The sequence below is a fragment of the Pieris rapae genome, chromosome 1 (genome assembly GCF_905147795.1).
Source record: "Pieris rapae chromosome 1, ilPieRapa1.1, whole genome shotgun sequence".
NCBI classification, from domain to species: Eukaryota; Metazoa; Arthropoda; class Insecta; order Lepidoptera; family Pieridae; genus Pieris; species Pieris rapae.
The window spans coordinates 7,534,536-7,553,500 of record NC_059509.1 but is presented as its reverse complement, the minus strand read 5'-3'; the positions used below and the strand labels follow the sequence as shown (position 1 = coordinate 7,553,500).

Sequence of the window (18,965 nt, the reverse complement as noted above, 5' to 3'; positions counted from 1 at the left end):
AACGCGAAACGTGTAAGATTTACACTATCTTGATAAGATTTCAACTTATTTAATATTATACAAATATTATATTAAAGTATAAGAAATTTATTACGCACATCTATATAATACCAATGAGATAGTAAAGATAAATGGCTGTGTAAAGATTCAGTTCTTTAAGGGCCTGTTTCACAATGTATGGAAAAAGTACCAAATAGCTATGCAACACATAAATTATTCGAAAGACAAAAGTTCCAAATAAGATACTTTACGTTTCATAACGAATAGCGCTATCTGACAGTCGTGAAACGCAAAAATACTGTTTATCCTAAATAGCTTATTTGGAATATAATAAAAAAATATCCGAACATTGTGAAACAGACCCTTAGTTTATTTCGTCATTGTTAAATTATTTTTAAAGTGGAATTTTACGTTAAAGAAAATAATAGTCCCTGAAAACGCTATTAAAAGAGCTTAGTAACAATGCATGTCAATTAGTAAATGCATAAAATAATTCACAAGATAGGTTTTGTTGTCCGCTGGAAGATACTTAAACAATAAATTAGCATGCACCCAGTAATTGCTCTAGAGATACAAGACCGATTCCACCAGTCGATTTAACAAAGGTATATTCATGAAGACCTGCCAAGCGTCGTGATCAGAGAAAAAACTACAACAACCATTTGGACAAGCAAAGAATTCGCGGGGAACGCAACAAGAGCAAATTAAAACGCAAATTATTGTGCGGTACGATTTGCAGAGATAACTCCCGTACGAACGCGGGCAGAGCGTCCGATCGTCGTCGCCGGACATCCGCACCGAGGCACCGCAACGTTTCTTCTACTTGTTGTATCACCATTACCGACTACAGTTGTAATATTATTGATATATTGTATCGTAGTCCGCCGATGTACATGTTGATAGAGGCTAAGATCGCGGCTTTTCTTCCCCATTGTTCGTGCTTTGGTACGTGCGGGACGCATCGCTGTTATAAGGGGGGGTCCAGTGCTGCGCGCGCTCAGTGTACCCGAGTATCCCGTGTTGCGTGTGCGCCCACTTAGTGGTGATCCACACTTTTTCGATAGATCCGAAACATTCAAAATGCAGGTCTTATTTGTAACAAGCTTCCTGCTGTTCGCAGCCACCCTTGGTCCTGCTGCAGGTACGTTATTTTTTAATATTTGATTTAATTTTGTCCTACATAAAGCTGGAGGAAAATTGTTATAGTAAGAGATTTATTGAATTTTTTTACCAACGTATTAATTTTGTATTCTAGAAACTGGTCGGTTTATTTTTAATTCATTACGCCTATCCCTTGGGAACTGTTTAGTTATTAAATTTATATCAACGAGATACTTAAATTTATCTATCTACCTGATAGTATCGTTAGCAGCTTGTTAGAAATTAACGAAAACTCCGTTTAAACCATTTTAAACATAAATCACATATTTTACTTAACAATTTAACATATTTTTTACAACTTCATTTCTTCCCAAATAAAGCTCATTTCGGCATAGTATAATTTAGAAATTCCCACGGATTAGTTCTTGCGATTCGTTTTGCCATGTAGTGTGTGCTATTATGCAACAACGCATGCATGAACTTAGACATAATAAAGAGCATGTTATGAGTGCAGTTGACATTCCTAGGGTAGGACCGCGCCGTGGTTTGACCCCGGGTCCTCGACCTTCATTGTTCAGCTTCCATTAGAGTACAATGCCAGTAACTTCACTTCGGCATCTATTATTATTTTTAATTACACTCTCAACTTGAATTGCCTTAAGCGACTTTGTATTTGCTGTTTTACCAATGTATTAAGAAGAGTAATTAAAAAGTCATTTTACAAAATTAACAAAGACCTTAAAGCAAAAATTCGATGATTTTAATGTTTAAAAATAAAATTTAAACATAGATCTTAGCCGTATTGGTCTTTCAGGATAATATTGCACTTACATAATTTTTCAAAAGAGGTTAATAGAACAAAATTTGATACTACACGAACACGTTCCACACAATAAAACACGAAATCACTTAATATTTTATGCGGCATGTAATATCAACAAAGCGCAACCATATCGAAAGCTAAGTCATGTAGTTTATTGACTCAAGTGCAAGTGTAGGTGAGGGTAGAGCGGATATGTAAAGTTAAACAGAGTTTTATATTTTCCTAATATGTCTGAAAAACTTTTATTGGAATTTGAATTTCGTTTTTAAATTCAATAAAACAAAAACATCGTAAACACGCAAATTTTAGGTAATACAAACCGCATCAGTTCAATTTGTTCCAGTTCAAAAAATAATCGAAGCCTCTACAAGATATAACATAAAAAACAAAAACCAAAGATTCAATCCAATTCAATCTAATGAGCCGTATCTGCAGTATCGGGTTAGTTATCGACAGGGCAAAAAACCGTGGAACGGAAGTTTTGTTAGGAAAAAATAGCGAGGGGTGAGGAGAGAGCGACAGGTGCGCGGTTCAACGTCCCAAGTCTAGCAACCGCGGAAAGGACTTATTTCTCAGGAATACCATTATGGGTTTATCTGTCCGCGTCGATTAGCCGGAATGCTGCAACATGTACCGTAAATGACGACAGTTTTTATGTCATCACGAAAGGAGGTACTCGGCATGACTTCAACTTGATACTTGAACGTGACATAACTGTTCCAGATAGCTAGGAAAATGTTAGGAAAATTACAGTAAATGTTACAGTTTACATAAAATAAAACTAAGAAAAACGCATTTCTCGTGTTGGACAACTTAAAGTCAATTTTAAGATGCGTTTGCTTTGGGAAATCATTTCAAGATACGATAACGAAAATCTCGGTCGCCATAATACAAGCATCTAATACTGGATTAGATTCAATGTGGTGGGCCACTAAAGACTCAATCTATATTTATAACACTGCTCATCAACCTTTTTTTAGACCTAATTCTCATATAATGTTACGCGCGCTCCATGTGGTGATTATATTAAATTACAATAACTTTTTTACTTCTTCAGTTTTTTGGAAGTCACGAATTTAATATCGATTCGTTTGTCGGTCTTTATTATAAAGTAATTTTCATTACGTTCAGAATTGTTCTATGTTTCTGAAGTTATTACCAAAAAAATACGTGTGTTGATGAAAACCAACAATTTAAACTAAGTTATATGAGTTTGATTGCTAAAAATAGCCGATGCATTCCATCGCAGGAGCGGGTGTTTAAGGGCACAAGAGCGAGGCGTCCTTGGATATGTCTCCCGACTCCTGCGCACGCCATTATGAACCCTTTTTTGCGTTCCGATTCTGGTTTTAAAACGACTGCGAACCGCCAAACTGTAATTCCCACGAAGCAGTAATCATGATTTAGATAACACATAAAAGCGCCCATTTTTATGCTTTAATATTCGTGAGTTGGCGAATTATTTTCGCTATATGGTTTTGAATTGAGTGTAATTACCCATATCAAAAAGGTTTAAACAAGGAGTTTTATTTAGAAATATAAAACTTCTGTTCTATTGCGTGTTTGCTATCTGTGGATCAGCATAGCCGTGAAAAGAGAACCTTGCCCTTGCACTTGGGTAACGTAATGCTAGCTCGAGCCATACAAAGTTACGACCGATATGGGACTGGTTTGCGTTATGCAACTGCTGAGAATCCTTCACACACCGGCGCCTTTTTACCGCATTGCAACTTATACGAACCGACGCCAATAATTGCGATCTTCCATTATTTAAATTGTATAAACCCTAGTTAATTAAACTTTTTGGAACTATAATATAGTAAACGCCGTCTTTAATTTGTTAGGTAGTTTTAGTGATAGGTAGAAATAGGATTTCTATGAATAAATAGTTAATCAGGCCGATTCGATTATACTATATTCTACAGAATTATATAAAGATCAGAGCAAGGTCAAAGAACGTTAGAAAAATCTCTTTTTATTAGGTAACTAATAGAAGAACATGCATAATGTATTAGATGTCTGAAACTACATACTTACAACTTGTTTTTACGACATTGATAATTACAGAGGGGAGCTACGTTTATGCAGGAATCAAGAATTATTGCATTTAACTTGTTATGCAATTCTTGGAGATTTTTAATAAAAAAATACTTATGCAGTACGTTTTTACGCTAAATAGTCATTTGTTCCTTGCAAGTGATCAGAATTAATAATGGCGTGCACAATGAACTAGAAAATAATAAAAACGTGATTAGATTATGGACTTAACTATTTCTGACGTTGATTATAAGTAACAATAAAAGTCAAATTAGGTAATATAAAAATAAGTAGTTATTTTAACACGAAAGAACAACTCATTGGTATTCAATAAAAAGCCTTGTCATGAATTTCAAGTAGTAATTTCGAAGTAATAACTACAACTTCCTTCCATTCATTTGGAGGGTGTAACATGAATTTTGAGAGAAACCATGCAAGTCGTGATTAAGGGCACATTTCAATATAAAATCTATTGCTTTAAAATATAACTATTTAGTATGTTTTCAGCTTATTGTTTCGATATATTTAAGAAAAACTCGAGAATTTATTTTATGTTACCAAAAAGTTGCATTTATATGTTGTTTAATTATCAATGGATTTCTTTATTTAAAGCGTGTCTTCGTAGAGCTTAGCAAATTTTGTAGGCTTTCGGTGTCCCTCTTTTTGAAAATATCCGATTTGCTGATAATTCGATATGGTGCTCCGTTTTATCAGAAATAGATCTTGTTAGTATATAATGTTTATATTTCAATATAACTATAGCTAACTAGTAAGTCATTCATGGGCTCTATCAATTGTTAGCCTACTTGAATTACACAGCACGGGCTAGTGCGTCATCGTCACCTCAAACTGATTGATTTGGTCAGCGAGCCGTTAGTATTATTTCCGGTAATTTCATATTCAACTAGATGAACTGGATTATAAGAATAACGTTAAAAAGATTCCATACCTTTAAAAACATTATACTGTATATTAATAATAAAAGGAGTAACATTTGGAACATCTAATGTGACTAATGAAAGATTAAACAAGATTTACGGAGAGAAAATCTTTTTGTCCTGTGAATCTAAGCCTAAGACGAGACTAGGTTTTTCATCTAGAGGACGAAAAAACAAAGTATAAAATACAATTGATTATAATATTTTAAAACCATCGATGTTTGTGCTTCATATAGTATAAGGTATATACAGAAAGTGCGGAATGAAAGCCTTCCACATCAGTATGCGACAAGCGCAACTTCAAGACGTGACTCGTGTATTTGCCCAAACCTTTCATCCCAAGGCTCACTCGATTCAACCTCAAAAACATGTACCAACTTGCATAAATAGTCAGTGGAATATGACTTCCAAGACGACCGCATAAATTCCTTAATTTAAAAACCGGACTCAGGAGATGAACACTTTTTTGATCCTACACAATGTTAAATTTAGTTGAGGCTCTAACGATTGCCTTTTAAGCGAGAACATCGCTTCGTTGTTTTGTTTTAACGTTCATGTTAAATTAACGTGATAAATTTTGATAATTTAATGTGAAATAATATACATGTGTCAATAATATACATACCTTTAAACATGTTAGTAGTTAGCGAATATTTTCCTTGGTGCTTTACCGTCAAAGTATATTATTATATACGTTAGTTAGAGTTAAAACGAGCATGGAATTTTATAACCGAGGTAATTTTGTTAATAATGTCTGTTTATCTTACATGTTTAAATACGTAAATGCGAAGCAGCCGTGCGTTCGAAAACTACTACAGAGCTTTTAGAGAAATATGGCATGCAAAAGAAAAAGGAATCTTGAGTAATGTACGACGCTCTTTATGCAGGATAGCATTATGCATGGATTCCAAAGACGGCTCGGGGATTTTTAATGGGCGAATAATACGGAGTCTTGGGTAATGCTCTGCGGACGTTAGCTACTTAAATTTACCTTAGTTCTTATTTTAAATTCTATAAAATTTATAACTATGTAAATTTCCTAAGGCAAAGAAATCTCATACAATTGATAATTAGTGACCGTTTTAATATTTCCTTTATATACAGGTTCGTAGACCTGAGATCGCTAGATAACATATCCACTTAGATGCTAATGCAACGGGTGAGCGAACGGAAGAAATAAAAACAAGTCTAATCTTATGTACATATAAGTATACATATTTAATAGATACTCTCGTCATTTATGCAATGAGTATATTCATAGAAGATTTATTCCGCTTTATTACAATTTTATTCAAAGAATTTCTTGCTATTCCACTAAGGAAATGTAAATTGAACAACACAGAGAGAGTTTTTTAAGAACAGAAGCGTCTGTGAAGATTCATTTTCACGTGTGTATTGTTTGCAAATGTGCTCATGTAAAATTTACCTTGACTTTAAAAAAATAAAACAACATATACGTATTCAGAACGTGTAGGAAAACAATGTAAAAGGATAAGCTCCCGTTTTATGCAACCTATTTTAGCTCTCAACTTGGATTATTTTCAATACATTATCCTAATATGGCATTACGAGCCCTGGCCATCTTTAAACGGGTCTTGCATTTAATTGGGTCCACAATATCATATTTTGTTAATATACTAGGTTCATTACATCACAAAGACCCATGCTACGAGAATGAAGTTGAATTAATGTCGTCAGGGTCAAATTAATTTTTCTAACAATAAGGGTCATTGAAAAACGACCAGCGCGCTAACTCCACGTGCTCGTTGTGTTAACGAAATAATGATAACTTTGTAGTCCAAGAAAAATATAAATTATAATTAACCTCAAAATTATTAAAAACAATTGTATACACAAATAATTTTAGGCAAGATTTGCATACACAACCAGCCGAGTGAAGACATAAAAACGAAAGATAAAATGGAGGCAATGAACTTTTTATTTCAATAAACAACACAAAAAGCACCGCGAAACCGTTAACAAAAATTTTTCGTTCTAGAACTTTTTATAAACATTTTCTCAATTTTACATAATCTGTATCTATCTATATTCTAAGAACATTAATATTTATTGTTACAGCGCAAAGGATAACGACGATACAATTGGATGGAGTACAATATTTTATATCCAGAATGAACCCGTATAGTCCAGAGCTCAACTATTTTCTAGCGTACCAATATTGCAGGCAAGTATATCGAACTCTACTGATATTATACCATATCGTCCGAACGGAATTGTACAACAACGTACTTAAGAATTTTGCGCCTCTATATTTTAGCATCGCGTCGTATCATATTTTGCAAAGCGCAATTCTCGCGAGACGTAATAGTTGCTTCGTGACTGTGAATGCTTATCTGGCTTATCGGCACCCTTGTCCCAGTCGAACCTTGCCATAACTACAGTCGAATGGCCGTTAACAAGCGTACCCACTGAACTTCCATGTCCTCAGTCGCGACTAGGAAATACTGCGAACATTTGCATTGCTTTTACCGGTTCAACTAAATGTAGGTGTCGACACGTATGACCTGGCAACATGGAACAACAATAGATTGTTAGAAGTACCTATATATTTTCAGGAAATCTTGGTTTTATGGCAAAGAGAGCCGAGGTTAATCTTCGATCTCGACCTAACCACGTGCTTGTTTCTGTAATGACAAAGGTCAGTTGCCTTGTTGCTCGGTCACGACGCCCTCACGGTACTAAGCCGGTAACACGACCCAGATTTACAGTTCCAATTGTTAGCAATCATAGGGATCATTACTTTTGTGACAGAACATGAACTACAAATTACCAGAAACTGTGTTAGCTTTTACCGATTACGGCCACCAGAGAACGACCACTATAATTTATAATATCTCGATATTCTGATGAGAGCATTAGCATCAAATATCAACAGATGGCACGACAGTGTCTTGTTCGCATTGTCAACCGTAGATAATAATGTGAAGTGGCCGTAATCGTAAGTTACGGTTAGTTTCCGCTATTTACTGTCTTCAATATAACGGTAATTGTTGGTAATATGACTTTTGAATTTTTGTTATTATTGAGAAACTCTAAGAGATGTAAAAATTAAGAATTGAAAAAACCTACCCTTCGATAATTATCATTGGAACATTAGTAAAAGTGTAAGAGCTCATTACTTCAATACATTGTCGAAGGGAATATAAAATGAATTAATCATTTTACAGTCAGTTTGTGGGGCGTACCTCGTTATGTATGTCAATGAGACTGAAACAAAAAGCTATGAAACAGTTATGGTGCTAAAAATGTGTCGATATGTTAAAAGTATAATGTAATTACGATTCTATACGTTTAATTAATTCAACTGGAGTATAATTTACGACATTTTAATTCGAAACGAGTAGTAAAAACGTGCGTCGATTCACAAGTTTTTTTAAAAAGAAAACTGTATTCTGAAAATAAAATACAAAGTTCTCACAATATAAAGCGTATGAATTATTTATGGATTTGTATTGTTAAATTAGTATTTCATTTAAGTTCAAATTATACCTATAGCCAAATAACAGATAAACCCTTTCTTAACACGAGATAGCGAACGGAGGAAGTTACAATCAGTCCTTTTAATCTAGAAGACGTGCTAGTTATATTAAAAACGCTGTAACCAAATACGGAACTACAGGGGTTGTTATAATCTCTAAAACATTTATATTTTATTGCATGGAATGTAGCCCGGCCCAGCAAGGCCGTGTCTTTAGCGGATAAATTTCTGTTCAATAAACTGGCTCGGCACTGTAGTGTATTAGCGATCTTATAAACCTTATAGAACACGATTAGCTAGAACTCTTAGCTAAATAGCATTCATGGATCAGGCTTAGCAAGTTTGTATCTTGTCGTAGTGGAGAAACATACAATTATACACGGGTAGAGTTGCGTTACAACTGTCAATGACACTGGAATCTTTGACATTGCAATGGTAAGATTCTTGTTTGCTACGAAGGGGTCATTAACATTTCATAAAGGTTTTATTTGTTTAATGGCCATTGAAATAAAAGACATATCAGAATGATTGAAGAATACTTGTCTGACAACACCAACTTGTTTTATATTTGTGTTTTTGTGTTACAGATCATTAGGGCTTCAATTAGCATCATTTGAGACTAAAGAAAAGGCCGACTCAATTACAACGTACTTGACAAATGCAGGTAATGCAGTTTATTTATTTGGTTAATATTTACACTTCAAAGCTATCTAGTGTTTGACAGTGTTTGATTGTTTGTATTTTGAATTAATATTATAATATTTTGACAGGTTACAATAAATATGACTTCTGGACATCGGGCAATAATCTTGGAACTGATATGTATTTATGGATGAGCACTGGGCTTCCCTTCAACGCCACCTTTAATTACATGAGGCGTTTAACAATGGATCAACCTAGCCAGCACACTGATGATAGTATGGATCCTTTGGATGTACCACAAGGCAGCACTGCTCCTCAACGCACTGCGAGGCATGGGTACGTAGATAAACCTTCTAAAATATAAAACGCCTGAATAAAGATCGAAGAGTAATTTGTCACGCGCAGAAAATTAAATTAGTCGTGCGATTAAATTGTTAAAATACTACAATAATTGTAGTTACGTTTGATAGAACAAAAAGTCGAGTAGATGTATACAATGATTGTAAAAGATTGTTAGCTTTTTATCAATACCCGACTTAGGTAACTCCTATAAAGGAAAGGCATGACACGCCATATAAGCGTCTCCCTTATATAGTCCATTGCCATGCACTGCAAAAATAAAAGACGAGTTCCGTTTTTAAGGAAGGCATAATTCGATACCATGTTTCATATTAAACATACGTAATTTGTTCGTTTAAATATTAATGTTTTTTCTTTTGGGAGCAGTAGGTAATGCAAAATAAATAGTCTGTTTTCTAGAACCGAGCATGTGATGACAAACGGCTGTGTGGCACTCAAGGCACCGACATTCCATTGGGAACCCCAGCACTGTGGCGAGATAAAGGACTTCATCTGCGAGCAAACGCGATGCTACTACTACAACTATGGGTCCATCCCAGTTTCTTCGGCGCAGGGGTAATGCCAGGTGAGATGCCAGCTGTCTCCGGAGGCCCGATCCCCGACGACTGCGCGCTATGTACTTTGTCTTACCAAAATTGCACACTTTGTGTTTTTTATTTTCTATTCTCTTGTCACTATCATGTCTACGAGACGACATGTTACTTTATTTGGGGTTTAATTTTGATTTCATCCTAACAAAGACGTAGTGGTAGTTTTACACCGGTGTCATAAGCGCGTGGACCAGCGGGACCAGGCTTCTATGCCAACCCAACCACCAAACAAGAGCCCTACACCCAACTAAAATTACAAATGAATCAACTTTATTATGAATTGAATAAATATCTAATGCCAATCAAAATTATAACTTTTTGGTGGGTGGGTGATGGGGGCTTTGCTTGGTATCTCTCATAGTTGCTGTTTGTTTATAACAAGTTGAAATTAACATAATCATCACTATGTATTTGGGCTTTTAATAATAAATGGTATGGTATAATTAATGTGTTATTTGTGTTGTCTTTTGAGCCCACATACTTTGTGAGTGGTATGTGTATTGTATCACGATGGCCGGTCTTTGTCTGTTCATACAGGAAGCCACTATCGATGACGACCACGACAACAGCTCACCCGCTTACGTCGTCGTCGCCACCGCCGCCGCGCTCCGAACATCTCCCCACACATTTCACTCTCAACGACCTCATTGGCAAGCTGCGTCCCTCTTCCCTCGACGGCCTTCAGTCGCCTCACCTCAAAACCGGCGCTTTGCTCAAATCACCTCCACAAATTGACTCGCACTACTCCCGTTCCGCGGACGCCCACTCTAAAGAACCAGAGCGCGAACCGAAAGAGGAACCAACTCAAGGCCCATATGAAGACGACGAGGGTATGGCCGGAGACGATCCCGCAGCCTATTTGACCCAGGAGGCTAACGACGCGCCCACCGCCGAAGAGGTGCCTTCCACTGCCGAACCGGATGCTACAGAGCGGACCGTCCACGCCAGCGGCATGCTAGCACCCCCTGCCTACTAGCGTTCGGCTCGACACTATTTAAGTTAAGCCTCTGACGTTTAGTTATATATACTACCAAAAGTATTATTCATTATTTTCGAGACATTTATATGTAGCGTGATATTAAGATATGCTTGCTTTTGAGGTTTCTCCATAAGCCTCATTGAAACGTTTCGCGATGCTGTATATGAGATATATGTAAGGGTCACCTATGTCACATGTATAAATGGCGACTTGTGGTGGGATTTGTTTTTCACTGGGATACTTCATAACCAATGAAGGTGCTGGCGACTCGTAACGCGACTTGCCTCCGTCTTCCAACCCGAACAAGGTTTACTAACATTCCATAAATCACTTCGCTTAGTTATATGTAACTATTTGTGTGCAAGATCTCTAAAATTCATTTTAAATGCTTGTATTTTATGTATAACGATCGATAATTTAATCATTGTTTGGACATATCAATCGAATTAGATTTAAGATATTATTTGTAATATTTGACGTACCTAGTTAAGTATTGTAAGATGAAACTCAAGAATTTAAAGAATAGTGATGTAGCGAAGACAATAAACTTGATAAAAATTACATAAAATCTTATTTATTGTACCTAAAACATTGTGCTATTTTACCACTACTATCTAAGAAATGATGAACGTACTCGTAAATATGGGCATAATAGACGTTAGAAAGTCAAAGCTGAATTGATGAATGAACTAAAAGAAGCCATTTACGAATTCTGTCCGAATATGGAACATTAGCCCCCTCAACATTTCATTCATTGACATTCTCTAGAAAAATCTACAATATTTGTCATTTGTTTTATTTTGGTCAAAACCCCCCTGGGGCTTTAACGAGGTACCGTTTCACAAATTTCAGTTGATATTTTTTTCGATTCTGTATAAAACTATGCAAATCGGTAAATTTAGTTCATTAAAAACAAATTTTGCGAATCTAAAGCAATACCGCAGCGCAGCTACAAAATATTTAATCAGAACAAATGAACTCACCAGCCATTGATGACTCCCTCAACATTCAGCATTGGCACGACCTTAAACACATATTTGGCTCGAAGAGCGGCTGCGGGGCTTGTGTCCGCCAGTAGAAAGCCCAAAGTCCCGTCCATCACCCACGACGCGTTACTCTCGCCCGGGTGCACTCGGGCGGTTAGGAATATTATCTCCCGATCCTAATGTAAATTCTCAGTCATAAAACTTTACACAATTTAAATTACCACTTTTGAATTCAAATGAAAATCGTTTTTTTTTTGTGTGTTAAAACTGTCTTTTACACAAGTTTCAAATTACTTTATTCAATAATCTGAACTATTTAATTGTAACACAATAATGAGTAAACATAAAATTATAATCTAATTTTAATCAAAATAATAATTTTCCGAATGTCACTACTATAATAACTAAATATAATATGGGACATTATGTCACGTACCACAACAGGGTTAGAAGGCGTATCTTCAGCAGATACAGTTAAGACTGGTAATTCGTTGCCGTTGATTGAGTAGCAGAGAGGCTCCACTCGAAGATATGTATTTAGGGGCAATTGCGAGCTCCAATGCCAAATCCGTGTCTGAAATTTAATTTAGTATATACACGAATCGAATAAAGTATCGGTGAACATCGCTCTTAAATGAAACAATTTTGAAACGCCTGATATTTCGTTTGTTTGAAAAAACAAATGCGGTATTGATTGTGAATGACGTTACATGGAGTTTTTATTTCTAAGTGCTTGAAAAAAAAAACAACTTTTTTTTCTTTTTCTCTACTTTGCTTTTTTCCTTATTAGGGATGCCTGGAAGGGAACGCTTGTTGGCGATAAGGCGGCCCGTTGCATCCCTAATAATAATTTATGTTACATAATTTTATTTAAAATGTAACGAAGTTTTAATAAATAAAAGAAAACATAAATTTGACTGAATAATGATAACTATACCGAAATCAATCTGAATTGAGATTTATGAGCTTGCAGCCACAGATAGTCCTCAAATAGATAAATAATTTTGAATGACACCTCTCCATTATTTTTACATAATTATGATGTTATAATAATTATCTTCTTCCACAGTAACCAACCCAGCTTTGAAATTAATAGTTTACTAAATACGCTAAAAAAACTTACCAGCATCATAGAGTATGTGAACGGAAAATGATATGCGAGATAGCACACGTCATTTGTGTGGGGAAACTCAATGTTGAAGGTAACTGTTAAGTAGCATTTGTTGTGACTCTTTTGATTTGCATAATGGTAGCTGTTGCGGTAGTAGCAGATGTCAGTACCTGCCCGGATCCATCCTAAAAATGTTCGTACTTATAAGATTAGGAGGCTGATAAAATTTTATCCTCATAGTTTTCAGAAGGCAATGTCATGCAGATCCTTCTTTGCTTTGTTTATTTTACAAATAAATTTATCAACCTATCCTTACGCGTTAAAACGCAACACAATGCGTCACGTTATTACGTCTGTCCAATCACAAACAAACGAACAACAAATTGTAACGCGATCGTAAAACAATTGACAAACGCTATCTTTTGTTTTCTCAGTGAAAGTGAGAAATTATTTTTTAAAAAACCCAGAAGCATTTTTGAGTTAGTTAAATACAAACAAACAGAATCCATATTTTCTTTACAGTAATAATATTCTGGATAAAAGCGAGTATTACCTGGTCTTCCGAGTACCGCCTCCTTGACAGAATACATGACAGGTTTCATGCCGAAATTGAACTGGCTATCCGACTTCTCACAGTTGACGATATTGAATATGTAGGGCCGCCCTTGTTGCATGTTCCTTACTTCGAAGTAAAACCATTGGTGACGCTTTGTAGAGTTTACGTCTGGCATTAGGATTAGCTCGTACTCTCTTGGACCTGTCTGAAGTTTTTGTTATTTTAAGACATATTTATATACGAAGAGCATATTATATTGTTATATAGACTTAAGGTAGGCTATAAAAAAATCCAAAAACGAAAATCTCGCGAAACGAAAATCTCCGATTGTTTGAAAATTTGAATGGATATGTGGTAATTAAATTCAAAGGCATTACCTGCAGAACCTTTCTCAGATTTCCCGATTCAAATCTTGATTCAAAACTAAGACGCGATGAGAAACTATTTACTTTAGTTATCTCTTGTTCGTCCGCATTGGTCAGAAACAGACAATCCGAACTGAAACTATGAAATAACACACTGTGGTTTTAAATAATAATTTAAGTTATTTAAATTAAACCAATTTTATTTGTTAACAGAAACAAAAACATGCGTTAATATCTCAAAAGCTACTGAACTTATTTTTATGAAAGTTGGTACTTTTTTCTAAGTCATCATCTATACGAGTTTCGATATAACAGTTTTTGAAAAATTCAGACAAACTCATAGTTAACGAAATTGGTACATGCATTTAAAATCCATAGTAGACTATCATAGACGAATATTACCAGATTCACATATAGGCCAAAACGATCTGTCTGACAGTCTGACTGAAAGGAGGTTCCTTATTTGAAGTCGGTATCGCAAAGACGAAAACGGTACAGCCGACACGTAAAGAAACAGCCACAGGTTAATCGAGCTTTATTTTTATTTAATATTTAAAATCAATAGTTAAGCCAAGATACGTATGGCATTGTAAATAACATACGAAAACCACTATAGTTAGGGAAAATCGAAGTAAACATATAACTCAATATGGTAGAAATATAAATTCGAATAAAATAAAAACTCAGATTATTCCTAAAAGTATAACAGAAGCAGAAAAATATACAAACATTTTTGACATTAAACCTGTGTTTGAAAAGGATCTTTCCATTTTTAATACATTAATTCAGCAGTTATCAACAGTTTGTCAGCAAGAGAAATATTAATATAGAGATGCTCTAGAAAAGGTTTTGTGGTCGCTTACATGGATTTCATCTTACAATAATATTAATTAAAATAATTCTTACCTTTTCTGTGAGGTAGAATCGTTGTTGGTTGTTGTCAAGCTACTCAATGCATCTAAATCATAAACTACTTCATTCATATACGCCTCGGGGTTTATGGCTCTATCAACGCATGACAGTAGTTTATTCCTTGAAATAAATTTCAAAATGTAGTTGTTCGATATCGAACATTACTTTTTTTAGGCTATGATTAAGTCAAGATTACAATTGCGTAAAATTTTACGTAAGAATATCCAGTTGGATATTGAAAAAAAATAACTCTCAACTCTGACGTCCGGAGTTCATATCACTTTTTTAAATATTCACAAATTAGACTAGCTTATATAGTTTTAACTATATACCCTAAGTTATTTCTACAGAAAATTGTCGAGCCTAAATTTACCTGCAGGCAGTTCTTTCCATTTTGTTCAAAGGCTCCGGTTGGTTATATCCCTGTCCGCCCATCATATCGGGATACGCGACCTTCACAAACGGAATGATACTCTTCACGCGGGACGCTATTGTACAATATACTGACGGAAATGACGTATACCTAGATATATCTTTGTGGATTTTTAATGAGGAACACGATGTGGTTGCTGAAATTGTCATACATATCAGAAACCTATATTTTTCATTATTGACAGAATTACATAAAGGATTATTATAACTGTTGCATACATTTTGATATTCGGAGTAAATAATTGAAAATGAATCTCAAGGTTTTGGGCATGACGGTATTCGAATTACAGATAAGATATTTTATATTCCCTAATGAAAATTAATGTGAGTGTTTTAGTAGCTTCAACATGCATGTGCCATTCCGGAGGTCGTAGCTTCGAACTCCGGCAGTGCACGAATGGACTTTATTTCACACTCGCTCAGAAGGTGAAATGTAATAAGAAAGCCGGCTTGCCTTAGACCTCATCATCGACAGCGTATCACATGAGGCTGATTCCCCTATTTGTCTATTAGAAAAGACTAATGGTCACTAAACAGATTGTGGCTAAACAGGTTGTAGCGCCAGCGGCGTTTAAGGAAGGTCAGTTAAATTTCAAAATAATAAAACATAATTTAAATTACATATACACTGATCACTACACTATTCTGAGGTACAAATAAATATTAATTAGTTAAACATAATTCCCAAAAAATTTAAACCAGAACTCAAAAGTATCAAAAATGTTTAAATCTCCTATTTAGCTATAGTTTAGTAAAGCAGTAAATATTAAAAATAATAATTGTAAATCTTCGTTCCAATTTTCATAAATTTGACCTTAAGTTTACAAAACAACTTTATTGTACCTATTTGATTTTTCGTATGCTAAGGATAAATCTTGAACTGTCTTACACGAGCTCTCATGTATCCGGTGGTAAGCTGGCAGCACAGGTGTCTGCGACGAGCCCATCATATCGTATTCCACACTCCCTAAATTCGTTGTAAACGACAAATTTATAGAAGATGGAACATTTTTATTGGCAGCTTGTGTCACCAAAAAGTCTTCTAGTATTGATCCTCGTGAATTCGAGCGGCTCTTTACTAGTTTCACTTGTCTATTATAGGAACCAAATTCTTTGAAAAATATAAAGTATCTGAAACATTTTTTTTACATAAAGGATTAGTTTAAGAATATCATTTCGGAAAGTAGCAAATGATATTTAACTGGAAAGGGATTTGAGTGCTAGCAATAACTGTTAGTAAAACCTCGAAGAATATTATCATATATGTCTGTGGGGATTGAGAGATCTCAAATTGCCTAGATATTTTATATATGTAGCTCTACCAAATAAGTCATAGCAAGAGATATTCTTCTCACTTTTTTAAGTCTTCTATGTCTCTCTCATTAGAGTTAATCCATAACGCACTTTGCAAACTATCCGCACTTTTCATTTGATTTTTAGCATCTTCATTTTCTCCCTTGACTTTTTCATCGTTTTCATCATATTCAACATCTGGAAACTCGTCAATACCTTCTATATCTATGTCAGGGCCATCTTCATCTAAATCTGAATTTATTGTCTTAGAATCTGAATTTGCCGCTTCTTCCTCATCATCATGACATGGCCATGAAGTATTCGTTCCTGGAAGTGTTTTGTTCAAAAGTATTCATAAATACTAAATTCTTAGGGCCTGTTTCACAATGTATGGATAAAGTGCCAAATAGCTATGCAACACATAAATTATTCGAAAGATAAAAGTTCCAAATAAGATACTTCACATTTCATGAAGTATAGCGCTATCTGACAGTCGTGAAACGCAAATATACTGTTTATCCTACAAATAAGTAACAAATAGCTTATTTGGAACTTATCCGGACATTGTGAAACAGGCCCTTACTGAATCATTTTAACTAAAGTATAATAGTTATCGGAGCTGTGTTATCCTAATGGCTTTAGCGTGCGACTCTCATCCTTGATGTAAGTTCGATCCCCGGCTATGCAACGATGGACTCTCTATACAATTAAGTCGCTCGAACGGTGAAGGAAAACATCGTGAGGAAACTGATGTCTTTGACCCAAAAAGTCAATGGCGTGTGTCAGGCACCAAAGTCTGATCAACTTCTTGGCTATAAGATTTAAAAGTTATCATGCAATAGATTCTGAAATCTGAGGCACATACCTAAAGATGTTGTGTGTATAATAATAATTTTAGAAAAAAAATGCTTGGTAACCTTTACGAACGAAGGTAATGCTTCTGTAATTGCTTTTTTTTATAGGCAGACCTTAGTTATGAGATACAATAGTGTCCACTTTACTAATATTAACAAGAAATTATAAGAAATACATTTAAAAAAAACCAGAACGCAAACAAATACAATTTGATTTATAAAATACATTACTAGATAAAATAGATGACAATATATTAGTTAATATAGATGCATCAAAAGAAATACCTTTCAGAATAGGATTGAGGTTGAAAGAAGCTGGGCTTGTAACAGGAACTGGAAGTGCTTGATGTCTAAGACAAAGCGTGATAACGGAACAAACTCTCGCTAAGAGTCCATCAAATTCTGGCTCATCTGGACACTGGGAGCAAAATCTGTGTAGGGTCTGTACATGTTTCTTGGTACAGAGGGATCTGCGACCCGCTTCTGTAATTTCATATTCACCTATATGCAACTAATTTAATTCTTTATTACTTTCACTGAAACGAAATACTTATTCATGTTTTGAAAAGAAATTGCTTGAGTCACAAATAATCTTAAATTATTTACCTCAGTTAAAAGATGCTGGCTTTTCTAATGTTTCGTGGGACTATTATTAATTGAACATGTTTTTTTTTTAAATCACTAATGACTACGATTGGCATTTCGAATATTAAAGCTATCACGCTTCATTATCTAAAGTGTATTCTGTAGAATTTTTAGTTTTTGAATGTTGCTCTACTTTGAATCAATGTGAAATATTTCATTTATTATTCATTTACTACATACGTACATGGACAAAGCAGTTGTTGATGTCGTTTAAGCTACTTTAAACGACATCAATTACGTCTTTGCACTAATCGATTTTGCTAAAAACTACTATGTTTTAGTGCAGGTAAACATTGTGTGGAAATAAATCTCTTAAAACACATAAACCTACAACATATGCCAGGCATAGGCTGATCACTTACATGCCTATAATGCTAAGGATAAAGAGTTGTAGTGCCACTGAATTATTATTATTCTTTGACAGACAACATCTGAATGCTGTGCCTTTAACGGTGTAGAACATGACCAGGAATTCACTGAAAAATCTCAAAAGATTCTAGAAATGAACAATAAGTCAAGAGTTTATTGTAGCCAATGCATATATTTTTATATGTAGTGTAATAGTGTTGTGATGTGTCTAATATCATAATGCCATACGTACTGATATTACACAAGTGCTGTAGTGTTTGCAGTATATGTGCACAGATCTTAAGCCGCATGCGTCCCTCGTAGCGATCCCAACGATCGAAGACACGGAGAAGCACGCTACACAGACCTGTCTTCACGATCTGCATGCAGCATACCTCTGTATGAGTTACCTTTGTGTAACTTAACTGGTAGAAGTACGAGTATGGTTTATATATCATCAATGACTTGTGATATCTCGTGTACTAAACTAATAC

The 18,965-nt window shown here is 35.0% G+C and overlaps 2 protein-coding genes across 10 annotated transcripts in view; one reads left to right on the top strand and one right to left on the bottom strand.

Annotated features, from left to right (window-relative positions):
- Window positions 1–18,965, bottom strand: part of LOC111003815 (cytosolic carboxypeptidase 1) — a 40,374-nt gene that overhangs the window by 13,332 nt on the left and 8,077 nt on the right. For all 6 annotated transcript variants that reach the window (XM_045634359.1, XM_022274521.2, XM_045634419.1 and 3 more), the window contains 11 exons: window positions 18,725–18,868; window positions 17,764–17,961; window positions 16,687–16,951; window positions 16,221–16,462; window positions 15,273–15,468; window positions 14,894–15,019; window positions 14,000–14,126; window positions 13,620–13,827; window positions 13,079–13,251; window positions 12,392–12,529; window positions 11,953–12,131 (listed from right to left, as the gene is read on the bottom strand). In XM_045634359.1, coding sequence (XP_045490315.1) covers window positions 11,953–12,131; window positions 12,392–12,529; window positions 13,079–13,251; window positions 13,620–13,827; window positions 14,000–14,126; window positions 14,894–15,019; window positions 15,273–15,468; window positions 16,221–16,462; window positions 16,687–16,951; window positions 17,764–17,961; window positions 18,725–18,868 — 1,996 coding nt within the window. The remainder of the gene's footprint in view (window positions 1–11,952; window positions 12,132–12,391; window positions 12,530–13,078; window positions 13,252–13,619; window positions 13,828–13,999; window positions 14,127–14,893; window positions 15,020–15,272; window positions 15,469–16,220; window positions 16,463–16,686; window positions 16,952–17,763; window positions 17,962–18,724; window positions 18,869–18,965) is intronic.
- LOC111003817 lies at window positions 980–11,521 on the top strand. 4 transcript variants are annotated; one of them, XM_022274527.2, is made up of 6 exons: window positions 980–1,141; window positions 6,979–7,084; window positions 8,986–9,062; window positions 9,169–9,376; window positions 9,800–9,955; window positions 10,528–11,521. In XM_022274527.2, exons 1-6 carry the CDS (start codon window positions 1,081–1,083, stop codon window positions 10,964–10,966), a joined length of 1,047 nt encoding a protein of 348 aa, XP_022130219.2. In that variant the 5' UTR covers window positions 980–1,080; the 3' UTR covers window positions 10,967–11,521. The 4 variants fall into 4 exon arrangements, with proteins under 4 accessions (XP_022130219.2, XP_022130217.2, XP_022130220.1 ...); XM_022274525.2 differs by having other exon boundaries at window positions 9,788–9,955; XM_022274528.2 differs by having other exon boundaries at window positions 9,788–9,965; window positions 10,528–10,662.

What these genes read in the sequence shown, in the direction of transcription:
- LOC111003817 (XM_022274525.2), top strand. Translation starts at nt 1,081, where the DNA reads ATGCAGGTCTTATTTGTAACAAGCTTCCTGCTGTTCGCAGCCACCCTT. An exon ending in CACCCTTGGTCCTGCTGCAG is followed by an intron (nt 1,142 to 6,978) that starts GTACGTTATTTT and finishes TTATTGTTACAG; the next exon opens with CGCAAAGGATAACGACGATA. An exon ending in CCAGTTTCTTCGGCGCAGGG is followed by an intron (nt 9,956 to 10,527) that starts GTAATGCCAGGT and finishes CTGTTCATACAG; the next exon opens with GAAGCCACTATCGATGACGA.